This window comes from Miniopterus natalensis, chromosome 6 (assembly GCF_054644295.1).
Source record: "Miniopterus natalensis isolate mMinNat1 chromosome 6, mMinNat1.hap1, whole genome shotgun sequence".
Lineage (NCBI taxonomy): Eukaryota > Metazoa > Chordata > Mammalia > Chiroptera > Miniopteridae > Miniopterus > Miniopterus natalensis.
Genome location: NC_142086.1, coordinates 59,193,116 through 59,205,180, shown reverse-complemented (window position 1 = coordinate 59,205,180; position 12,065 = coordinate 59,193,116). Strand labels below are relative to the sequence as shown.

Here is a 12,065-nt window from a genome sequence, read left to right as displayed (position 1 = left end):
CTTTACATTCCCAAGGTATGGCTTTTTAACATATATTTTTGGTCTTTGGTGAATTGGTTGAGATATTTAACATGGGGTGTATTGAAGACAATTTAAAGGTAAGGGTAATTGGTATTGAGGAGCAAAATGGAGAGCCAAAACAGACAGACACAAAGAAAACAAGAAAATTTTCGGGGTTCTGTAGTAAGTGGCAGGAGTGTTGAGCAATACTTGTCTAAGAGAAAGGGAAGTACTGTATCATAAAAGATGGAAAGTCCCAGTGAGACTTGACTCAGGCATGGACTTGACTCTGGGACTGAAACCCTTTTGTCTGAAAGTGCCTTTTGTCTCTGCTTCCTCTGGGTTGGTTCCAGTCTCAGGCAGGCTCTCCCTGATAATCACAGGGTGGCCGCCAGTGCCTCCTGCAGCTGTATCTTTCCAGGTCCCCTCAGCAAAGGTCCTGAGAATCTGAGACTCACGCACGTGTCCACCCCACCCTGGTCACTGGCCCGTACATGGAGCCTGAGGAGGGCGGCATTTTCCTTCCTAGCTTGTGAGCTGGGAAGGGAAGGGTTGGCTCCTGCAAGCCCTAGTTCAAGGGAGCTCCTGGACCAGCAGAATCAGCATCACTTGTAAATTAGTTAGAAATGCATATTCTTGGGCCCCACCCAGACCTACTGGATTAGGACCCCTGAGAGCTGCCCAGCCACCTGTGTTTCAGCAAGCCCCCCAAGTGGTTCTCATTTCGTTTAAATCAGAGAAACACACCTTAAAAGCAAGATTAGGTTACTGTCGCCTTAAGAAGGAGGAGAGTGGCTATTGGGACATGACCACACCAGGTTAACGCTGAAAATAATGACAAGCTTGGTGTTTGAATTGGAAAAAAGTGACTCTTACAAGGACAGGGATTGAATAAGTGCTTGTATCAAATCCTTCCGTTGGGGAATATGTTAATTAAAAATCACTATTGCCACCTTTTTGCATGAAGAAGTCATGCCATTACATTGAATTCTTTTATTTAAATGTTACCTAATTTGCTTGAAAGAATGTTTAATTTGCTTAAAAGTCGTGTTAACACTTGGTGAACTAGTAGCTGGCCTTAATGGAAAGCATCCTCCAGGCATTTCCTCCCTCCTTGCAGCAGAGTCTTCAGACTGTGGCTCCCAAAAGCTGAGTCACTTCTGGTGGTGGAACCAGCTTGGAATTCAGCTCTGTCTGATTTTGGAGCCTGTGCACTTTCTCCTTTACCCCCTATTGAGTCATCTTATTTCAGATTTTCTGTCTTGGAATGGAAGCAGGAGTCTATTTTTGAAAAGGCTCTATTTATCATCATTTTAGGGCTAGCACCTTTTTCTCTTGTGTTTTTTAACATTTCAAAAGGGTGGAAATCAGGCTTTCAGTCTGCCCTATCTGGGGTTCTTCCATTTGCAAAACCATTTCTGCTTCTGGGTTGCACTTAATGAGCATTTAATTAAAAAAAAATTTTTTTTTAAAAAGAACTGACTGCCAATGTAATTACAATGTGATTAGGCTGTGATTACTCAAAACTTGCTCTGGCTCCTTCACCCTCATTGCTGGAGTGGTTCAGACGTCTTCTGCTGCAGCTGAGGTTTCGGGGGGCGGGGGGGGGGGCCAAGAGACAGCTGCCTTTGCCTGTCGCTGATTTACCCAAACCTTCCTCCTCTTGCTGGGAACCCGGGAGTTCTCTAAGTCAGGCTGTTGGGGGTAGAAGTTATTTGCAGATAGAGAGTGTTTATGAGTCAAATGTTAGACAGCTGGGGATGATGTTTTCCCCTCTGTTGTACAGAGGGAGTTGGGGATGGGTAATGAATGACACAAATTATTCAAGTTAGGAAGATTCAGTTGGGAAACTCAGTTTGGGTTTCTCGCCAGAAAGCTGCAGAGGCCCCGGGGCCTTGGTGGCTGTTTGAAGGAGTCTCTTGGTGTTTCTGTGTTCTGAGCACTCTGTCGACCGCCTCATGTGTCTAACCCTTATGAGATACTGCTGCTTTTCAGATCAATGGTTTGTAAAATATAAATTAACTTAATTGCACTCTGGAATCTAGAGTTGCTTTTGTTCATTATGTGTTGTTGAACTATGATTTTCAAAACCACCAAGTTGCGACTCAGGTACATATAAACTGAACACATATCAGCTTTTCTCTGACTCATTCATTCATGAGGGAAGCAGTTAGATGTTATTACTGATTCAGAAGCATCTGAAAAGCTAAGGTATTTAAAGATAATTTGATTGCTGAGTTAGATATAAAATCAGTGTCTACCAGGACCATAAATCCTTGAGATTATATGTTCCACTGGACAGAAATGTTTTTGTTTCTTTACCAGACAGAAGTCTACAAGTTAAGTAACTTCATTAATTCTGGGACCTTTAATCAGTAGTAAGCAGTGAGATGAGCTCAGTTCTTTTCCCCGGACGAGGGCTAGCAAACCTTTCCCTTTTCTTTACCAGATAGTAACGAAGTAGTTTTAGGCTGTGTGAGCCATTCACATGCCGTCTCGAATTTTTGTTCCCCTCCTTCCCTTTCTCCTTGGCAGTACAAAAATAGGCTGTGGGCGGGATTTGGCCTGTGGCCATCGTGGTATGCTGGTCCCTACCCTAGACATCCCTGGGGAGGCCATGCCTCCCTATGAACCAGAGGGCATGCTGTCTGCTCTTCTACTTGCCAAGTTTCATGTCTGTATTCTCTGACAGTGCTTTCTCAAGGGATAAACTCAGAGTACAGTAGCTCTGGGTAGGGGTGGGGATAATACAGTTTTGACATTAAAAAAATTCTTCATATGACAAAGGTTGGGAACATTTTCTTAAGTTCAAAAGAGAACAAGTTTTGTTGGGAGAGGTAAGTGGGGAGGAAGGATGCTAGTTTCAGACACTTTAATTCTGGCTGTTTAGGGGGATGTTGGACACAGTGCTATAGACAGCTTTTTTCACCACTCCCAGTACTTTGAAAGTTTCTCTGCTGAAAGTCAACATTTTTAAAACGATGTACCTTGCTTTACACGACCTTTTCCATCTACCTGAAATGGGGTGTGTATATTTTGGGGGGAGTGCGTGTCATAATGCTGTTATTTAGAAGGGGTTCTCTGGGAACTTGAAAAGAATCAGCAGGAGCTTTCCCCTCTGGTTTATTCACTTTCACTTTCTCTTTAGGAACAAAGATTAATTGAGATTTTATTTCACCTGTTGAGTTTTTGCAAATGTGTTGAGAGTGATTCTGTCTTTTGCTGGTGTTTTTTTCCCCTAGCAGAAGGTCTTGAATAATGCACGGGGTGGGTCCTTATATTGATGAACATGGTTAATTTTAATGGTAGGACTAAGATTTATGCTAATTTTTTCCTTTAATTTATTTTTATGATTCTGAGTAAACGTGAATTGTTTCTAACCCAAGAGGGGAAATATTCCTTTGGGGACTTAATGACATGTTGAGTGTATTGGGTGTATGGGTTTATTCTTTTCTCTGTGTCTGTTTTGTCGGCCCATTGTCTGTGTTGATGCCTCAGCAATGTTTCACTGATGCCACCCTGGCTTATGTGGGAAGTGCCCATTTCAATACGCTGATCAATTATTGAAGTCACTGTTTTGGAGGACAGGGATTACTAGTGGAGGTGGTAAGAAGTGGTTGGATTCTGGATATATCTTGAAGGAAATGTTGACAGAATTTGCTGATGGATTGGGGGTGTGTAAAGTGAGAGAGAGAAGTCAAGATTTTGTCCTTAGGCCTGGCTGGGCGTGGCTCAGCGGTTGAGCATCAGCCTAGGATCCAGGCGATCGGGGTTCGATTCCTGGTCAGGGCACATGCCCGGGTTGCGGGTTTGATCCCCAGTGGGGGGCGTGCAGGAGGCAGCCGATCAATGACTGTCTCATCATTGATGTTTCTATCTCTCTCTCTCCCTCTCCCTTCCTCTCTCTGAAATCAATAAAGATATATTTAAAAAAAAGAAAAAGGTTTTGTCCTCAGGCATTGGAAGAATGGAATCACCATTGACGGAGACAGATAAGGCTGAGGAGAGAGTATTCAACAAATAGGAATGAAAGGGAACTTCCTCAGCTGGGTAAAAAGCGTCTACAGGTCACACCCTACCTAATGTGGGGACTCTGCTTTTCTCCTAAGATGAGGGACAAGGCAGGGATGTACACTCTCGCCACTTCCATTTAGCATTTACCAGCAGGCTCTAGCCAAGGCAGTGAGGCCAGAGAAAGAAATGCAAAACATCCAGATTAACAAGGAGGAAGTAAAACTATCTCTATTTGCAGATAACATAATTTTGTATGTAGAAAATCCTAAGGAACCTTGCTAAAAAACTATTAGAACAAATAAATGGGTTCAGCAAGTTTGTAGGAACAAGATCAATATACAGAATTCAATTGTATTGCTATACATTAGCAATGAATATTCCGGAAATTAAGAAAATAATTCCATTTAATGCCATGAGACTGGATGAGATCAGTCAGGATGGTGAAAAGAAAGGTCTGATGTCCGAGCCCCAAGCCATCAATGTTGCAAGGTCAGGGAGATGAGGAGCCAGTGAGGCAGCTGGATAACCGAGACAGGGTTGTATCCTGGGGGCAAATACTTGAGGAAGAAGGAGGTGATCAGCTGTGTGTGATGAATAAGGTGAGTGGGGATGCGAGGCTTAGTAAGGGAGGGGCATGGGTGAGCAGCAAGAGAGGGAGAGGGGGAGAAGGAGGGAGAGAGAGAGGGAGGGAGGGAGGGAAGGAAGGAATGGGGGAGGGAGGGGGAGAGAAAAGGTCTGTCTAGAACCAATACTTGGAAAAATTCAATAAAGATTGAGTACTAGGGAAGTCACTATGCCAGCCCAGCTTTTCCTTATTAGATTCAACAGACATGAATATCCTCAGATCCTTATAAAAGTGTGTCAACACTCCATTTCTGTACCCGTCTTGCTGTAATCTGTAACAGTTTCCGGAGTGGACTGGTACTTGTCCGTGGAGGCCACTCTGTGTCTGTAGGTCTGGGTTTGGCCAGGGGAGCAGAAGCTGAAATTCATTCAATGTGGATTTGATACAGAATCCTGTGCTACGTGGCAGGAGTCCTTGGCAGAGAATAAACATCGGCCTCACCCTCTAAGAGGCTGTGCATCTCCTTGTTCAAAAAGCATGAAGCCTGAATTTCAGCCCCATGTAGTTCATAATTACGAGCAAGTCAGAAATCACAAGAAGCGTATTCCGAAGCATTGTCCCTTCCTGTGAATGACAGCAGCTATCTGCTGTGTTCCCTACTACCCTGACATTTGTGTGGCATTTCATTCTGAATTGCCCATTTAAGCATTGTACGACCTCGTGAAGTGAGTGGATTTTTCATCTTTGTGAAGAATTGGGCCCGGAGAGATGGGACAGCCCCTCTGCCCTCATGCTGCTTGAATGTGAAAGAGCCAGAACAACTCTGTTAAACCCACAAACTTGCCACAAGGCTGCGCTGTTGGGTTTTTAAAACCCTTCCAGATATGAATTCAATGTCAGCTGTACATTGATTTTTTTTATGTCCCTCTTCGTTATGAATTTGAAGGTTGAATTTGGTGTCACTTTGGGTGGGTGTGTGGGTGGCTGTGTTTTCAGATTAACAAGGTAAGTAGACTTTGTCTTTCAATTTAAACAGTTACTGGATTACACAGTTGTTGGCTTTAAACTCTGATCAGAAGTGCTGTTGGTTTATAGAAATGCTGCCATGTAACTGAATTGTTTCCTTTTTCATAGTGTATGAGTTATTTGCATTCATCAGTCACATGGGAACATCAACAATGAGTGGCCATTATGTTTGCCATATCAAAAAGGAAGGAAGGTGAGTCTTTTTAGAAGGTAAATGGTATCTGTGTTTTTTTGAGCTCCTGCTGTGTGCTAGGCACTGTACTAGGTGTTTCATGTATTATTTCATTTGGTTTTCACAATGGTCTTAAAGCCATTTACATACCAAGACACTGAGGCTCAGGGAGTCTGAATAGATTGATTTTAGCTAGTAAGTAGCTGTGTCAGCTGGTATTCAAAGCCATCCTCAACCATCATGCCACCATATCAAGGTAACTTTCCAAAATAAAGATGCATCCTACAGCAGAATGTATGTTATATTGGGAACCTCCATAGGATTGCCTTAAGCCAACAAAAAAGGAAAACCAGATGCCCTATTAAATTTGAATTTCAGATAAACAGCGAAAAACTCTTTGGTATAATTATGTCTCAAATATCGCATGAGAGATACTTATACTAAAAAATAATTTGTTGCTTACCTGATACTCAAATTTCACGGGGTACCCTGTGTTTTATCTGGCAACCTTGAACAGTCAGTGTCTTGCTTTATTGCACTTTGCAGTAGGCTTCTTGGCTTGTTAAGTAGAATTGTTAGGTGTGTGGTGAACTGGGAACAATACAGATTGGGATATAAGGCTGCACCCATCTTCAGAACCTTCTCCCTGGGCCAGGTCCCTGCAGGCCCCCCTGGAGCTCCCCACTGAGTGGCCTGGGGGTGGGCACTCTGCTCGAGGCAGTGCTTGGGCTCTGTGGGCACTGAAGAAGCACGTGACCTTGGCCTCTCCTGCAGGATGTTGACCTCTCCCTCATGCCTCGCACTGCAGGAGTGACCAGTCCCCACCCAGCACTTGACTGTGTTCCGTTTTGGTGTATCTTTTAGTCTTGTCTTCACTAGATTCATAAAATAGTTAAGCACAGGGACTTGATTTATAGTGAATTCTTTTTATTACCAAACCTGATAGTTTTTTAAAAAATACTTAAGAGAAATAGTTTAATTATAATTTAAAAAGCAATAAAGTTCATCATAAGAAGTTGGTAAAATATAAAAACATACAAAAATATGTCACCTGGAAGCCTAGAGATAATCATCATCTATATTTGTTTTTTCTAAATTTATCTTTATTGTTAAAAGTATTACAGATGTCCCCCTTGACCCCTTCTACCCCACCCCAGCCCTGTCTACATTTGGATATATTTCTCTTTGTTTTATTGTTTTCATTGGGAGAGGGTGTGGAAGTCTATATACACACACACTACATGTAAATATATATATGTATTTACAACTTTTCCAAAAACTTAATGTACACAGCACATGTAATTTTGTAATCTGCCTTTTGTCACCTCGTATTATATTGTGGTTATTTTCTCAATTTAACAAATATTCTTTGAAGACATTTTAATAGTTGTATGTTAGTTTACTGTCTGGCTGTTTACTTCTGATTTTTAGTTAGTGTTATACCTAAGGTTGAAACAAACACTGTTGTACAGAATTCTTTGACTCAGTTTTTGAAGTCATTTATGCATTTCTGCAAAAAGAATGATGAGATCAAAGGGTTTAAAATGTTTGGAGGCCCTTTTAGTAACTACTTTTTGATTGAGCTCGAGAATAAAAAAGCAACTGTAATTTCCCTCCCACATTCTGTTCCTTTTTATACAACAAACTTGAGTGCGGTTACCATAAAACATCTTCTCTTAAGTAAGACTCAGTAACTCTTCTTCTGCAAAGTTTCCTGGAACTGACTTCAATCCATTAAATGCTTCTGTCTTCTGTTTTCAGATGGGTGATCTACAATGACCACAAAGTGTGTGCCTCAGAAAGGCCCCCTAAAGACCTGGGCTACATGTACTTTTACCGCAGGATACCAAGCTAAACCTCAGACGTGCAAATCGGCGAGAAGCCATGCGCCTTTTTAATTTGCCAAAAAAAAAAGAAAAAAAAGAAAAAGAAAAAAGAAGTTGGGACAGCCAGACATGAAGGAACACATGGGGGTATTTATAGTTTATTTAAAGAACATCATTTGACGCCTTCTGGAATAGAACTGGGAAGACATTTCTATTAGTGATGATACACTACTGTAGATAGTTTTTCTTTTTATAACTGTTCAAGGAGAGAATGATTAAAAACAGGAAAGTACTCCTCCTGCTGGTGGGGAACCTGCCACTGGCACGTCAAAGACAGGGATGTGCCACCAGCCCTCTGTTTGGCTTTGGGGGTCAGCGGTGTGGCCTCACCCACAATAAATGAAAAGCCCGCTTTTGTTTCATCTCAAAAATCAGTCACTGGGCTGGGCTTTACCTGTGACATTTTTTCATTCAATACAATAATTAATTTCTGATCTATCCATGTATAGTAGATTAGAGCATCTGCAATGGAATATTTTTAATTTAATCACATCCGAATTCAGAATATAATTGTGCGAATGTTGCGAGGATGAGACCGAGTGTTGCGACCTTTAGAGCCGACGAGGAGACCTGTGACGGGCTGGTTTCGAAGGTTAGGCCAGTTGGCGTTCGGCACAGCTGGGAAGGGCAACCCATCGTTTAAAGAAACTATGACTCAGGAACAGTTTAAAAAAGTAGTTCCCCACTAACATTTTCAGGCGTAAAAAGGGCTGAGTTGTCCCTTGAGGCGCTGTCAAGAACTCGCCTGGGTGTGTGACATTTGGTGGCGGAGGCCAGGTGCCGGATGCCCGCGGCAGCCCAGCGTTGTTCTTTGCCAAAGGGGGATGGATTCTGTGTCCCGGTGGCCCTTCCCCGTAAAGGTTAGTGTGTATTTTTAGCGGATCGCTTCTTACCCTAACCCATGACAACTCCTAGGAATCATGTTAAGTGCCCCAAATTTGTGTGTGAGTTTCTCGTCCCTGAGCTCTTTACCTGCCTCCGTTTCTGCATTTTCTGGGGCCAGAGTCTCACCTCTGCCCTTTCGGGGCTGATCACCCGCTGACTCGCCTTCACCCCTTATCTGCTGCCACCACCACCAGTGCGATCTTGGGCGCTTCAAGGGTTTCAGATGCAAAGAAGCTTGGCATACATGTAATGAAAGACCATCGTTTCCACTTGGCACTTCAGCACATTCGTTGCAGCCTAGGATTCGATCCGAATTTCAGATGTGATAAAAAAGTGGAAGGATAGTGCTCTAGAATTCTCCTGCTGCTCTGTCCCAAATCCCGGCCTCTCTGGAGTTTCTATTTCAGGTTATTCAGTCAAATGAGAAAGGATCTCTTGCTGTCCACTTGACATGCATTTGATTGGTAGAAAGGATCTTTCTAGAAGGTGTAGAAAAATAAAATAGAACCGGTTGGGTGAAATACAGCATAGACGGTCGGTTATGACCTGGGGAGCTGGGAAGGATCAGGATTCTGGTTATGATGGGGCCTGTCACATGCGAGATCAGTTATGCCCTGTGAGCACGGCACAGAGCCCCAGGATGTGGCCCGGAGACCTCGGTGCTGCCCCTGGTTGGGCAAGTCCTTCCTCCTCCCTGTGCCTCACATTTGTCTGCACAATGGTGTGGTGACACCTGCTGTCTTTTTCCAACTGCGCTTCGAAGACATGGTGCGATTGGATAGGATGGACCTTTCAAGAGCAGCAGTGGTGCCGTGGGGGGTCCTCGTACAGTTTAATCCCTCCCTCTCTCATCCGATGTTTTCTTCAATTTGGGAACAGATGAGATTGGCATGGGGAGGGAGCTCACGGTGCAGTAATTCTCCATAAACTCGGCCACCTGGGTGACATTTTCGTGCTGACCCTGATATCCTAAGGCAGCCCCGCTCTGTCACGCAAGCCCTTGACTCCTGTAGAAATCCCCACGCTAAGCAGCCTTACAAAGTCTGGTCTCCTTGGGCTGAGGGAGTGTCCTAGAGCATTGGTGCCAAACATAAAAAATGACCCGTTTTCAGTGCTATTACGAAGCAAAGGCCTTTTTTGGGAGGGGGCAGTGATTGGGGATTTGGATTGAAATGTGGACAAAGATAGCATGTGTATTTTGAGCAAAATAAAAATTTTATAATAAAACTTTGCAAAATGAATGGTATACAATCAGCATAGACAATTATAGGCGATACAATATTTAATTACGTAGAAAAATAAATTTAGCCCTTTTGATGCCTAAACATATTGTAAAAAAGTGTAACATGGCTGCCTTTCTGCCTCAAAAAACAAAGGGCTATTTCTACAAAGCAAAGTTTTGTACATGTGCTATTCTTTATTTCAGATGGAGAATTAGGGGAAAACTGGAGCAAATAATGGGTCTCTTTCTTGCTTAAAAATGTATTTATATGTATTCCTTAATATATTATAAGGCAGGTTTCCCTGGAATAAAAGTCTGGAACACACTGCTTAGCTTTACACCTGTATGTACATGAGGTTATTTGTAACTGGAAACTGGAATAATGTGTGGATTTTGTCAGTTGACTATCAGCCTGTTAGGAGTGCTCTGTGTGAGGCGTGGTGGTATAATTGTGAATTCTTACTGCGTGTGGGTGTGTGTGTGAAAGAGAGCCCTTTTTCCTGTAAATATCTTTTGATACCCATTTGTGTAAAATCCCAATGTGTCTTTGGAAAATATAATGTATCAAAGTTTTTATTTTGTCAGTTGATCTAAATGTCCATATAACTAATCAGAAGTCCATTTTGGTGCAAATTGGGGTATTTTTTTTTAAAGGGAAAAAAGTATGCAGAAAGGACTATTGGAAGAATCGCATTTAAATGCCATTTCACATCAGCATTGCTTCAGTATTTTAACTTAACCGTTTTCTCCCACCTACAAGAGAATGTGCCTGATGTTCCCCTGTGAGTGGCTCCTGGGTTTGCAGCCTGACTCCGCCTCTCAGTGTGGTGCGGCCAAGTCACTTACCTCTCTGGGCCTTTGTCTTTAAAATGAGTGGGTTAGACCAGATAAACTCAGAAGTCCCTTCCTGTCCTAACCATTGATGCTATTTTCATTTTCCTATGTTACTACTGAGGTCAGGTGTGTGAGAAGTGATCATCACACAGGTTAGGTGTTGTGTTCTTGGTTTGTTACAGCTTATACACCCCAGCTTAGAACCTATCTCATTTTTAGTGTCCCCACCCTGACTTATATTCCTATTTTCTTTGCTAATTTTCCCATCACTCTTGAAACTCTCCACTTTCCAGTCCGTGAGGTACTTTGTGACCATCCCCTTCAAAAATGAAATTTCATTTAAAATACCTCCTGCTCTGAAAATCTCAGAACTACCTTCAGCTAAATCTGTCACATTTATACAATATTTTCTTATTCTAATTCAGTTCTAGCTGTGAATCCCAAAATAAGTGCTGAGAAAATTGTCTATCACAGAAAGATGCCTTTTCATCTTGTAGGATCACCATTGCTAAAGCACATTATCTGTGGGGAGACGACAGGTGACAGGGGCAGGGGCACGACCAGGGGAGAGGATTAGATGGAGTGTGATTCTATCCTGTACCTTAGGGCAGAAATCCTAGTTCCAGGACAAGGGTCTGTAGGAGATTGTGGAAGCTGGTGTATGAGATTACCTACGCAGTGCCTGAGGTCCCCTACTCAGTAAGTCATCCTGAGAGTCTGGGTTAATAGTCTCTAGACCCGCACTATTCAGTACAGTAGTCAGTAGCCACATGTGGCGAATGGCCTCTTGAAATTTGGCTTGTCCCAACTGAGATTGTGCTGTGCATGTAAAATACACACCAGATTTTGAAGCCTTGCTACCAAAAAAAGGGAATGTAAAATATTTTATCAACATTTTATAGTGATTACATACTGAAATGACAATATTTTAGGTATATTAAATAAGATTAAAATTTAACTTATTCCTTTTTATCTTTTTTTAATGTGGCTACCAAAAAATTTAAAATCAGACACACGACTCTTGTACTTCTCTTGGGCAGTGCTGATCGAGACGTAGACGGTGCAGGGCAGTCAGGGAATGCCTCGGGTATGGAAGGTAATTCTCCGAAGCATCTGGATAGACAGAAGCAACACAGGCATTTTTGCTGGAGTCAGGAGCACCGTGAGGCACAGAATGCTTTCCAGAAAGCAGAGGATTGTTCTGTGTAAAAAGACCAATATGTATAAGACCCCAATGAAAAGACAAAAGAAAATGAGTCCCTGTTCCTTCAGCTTTGCCTAGAAGCTGCTAACTTTGGCCTTATTTTCCAAGCAACTTCCAGGTGCCAAGGACGGCAGCACAGGAGGGTGCCGGGTGTGCTTGTTTCTCCGCAGGCAACATTCTCTTGTGGGTCCCCCCAGGTGTTGTTCAGTGTGTTCAGAGCCGGCTGTTGAGATACTGTGTAAATCCTGCCGCCCCAC

The 12,065-nt window shown here is 42.8% G+C and overlaps 1 protein-coding gene across 2 annotated transcripts in view; it reads left to right on the top strand.

The window, feature by feature from the left end:
- Positions 1-10,108, top strand: part of USP13 (ubiquitin specific peptidase 13) — an 89,309-nt gene extending 79,201 nt beyond the window's left edge. For both annotated transcript variants that reach the window (XM_087818295.1, XM_087818296.1), the window contains exons 20-21: positions 5,714-5,798; positions 7,539-10,108. In XM_087818295.1, coding sequence (XP_087674421.1) covers positions 5,714-5,798; positions 7,539-7,632 — 179 coding nt within the window. In that variant the 3' untranslated portion in view covers positions 7,633-10,108. The remainder of the gene's footprint in view (positions 1-5,713; positions 5,799-7,538) is intronic.
- Positions 10,109-12,065: the final 1,957 nt, after the last annotated feature.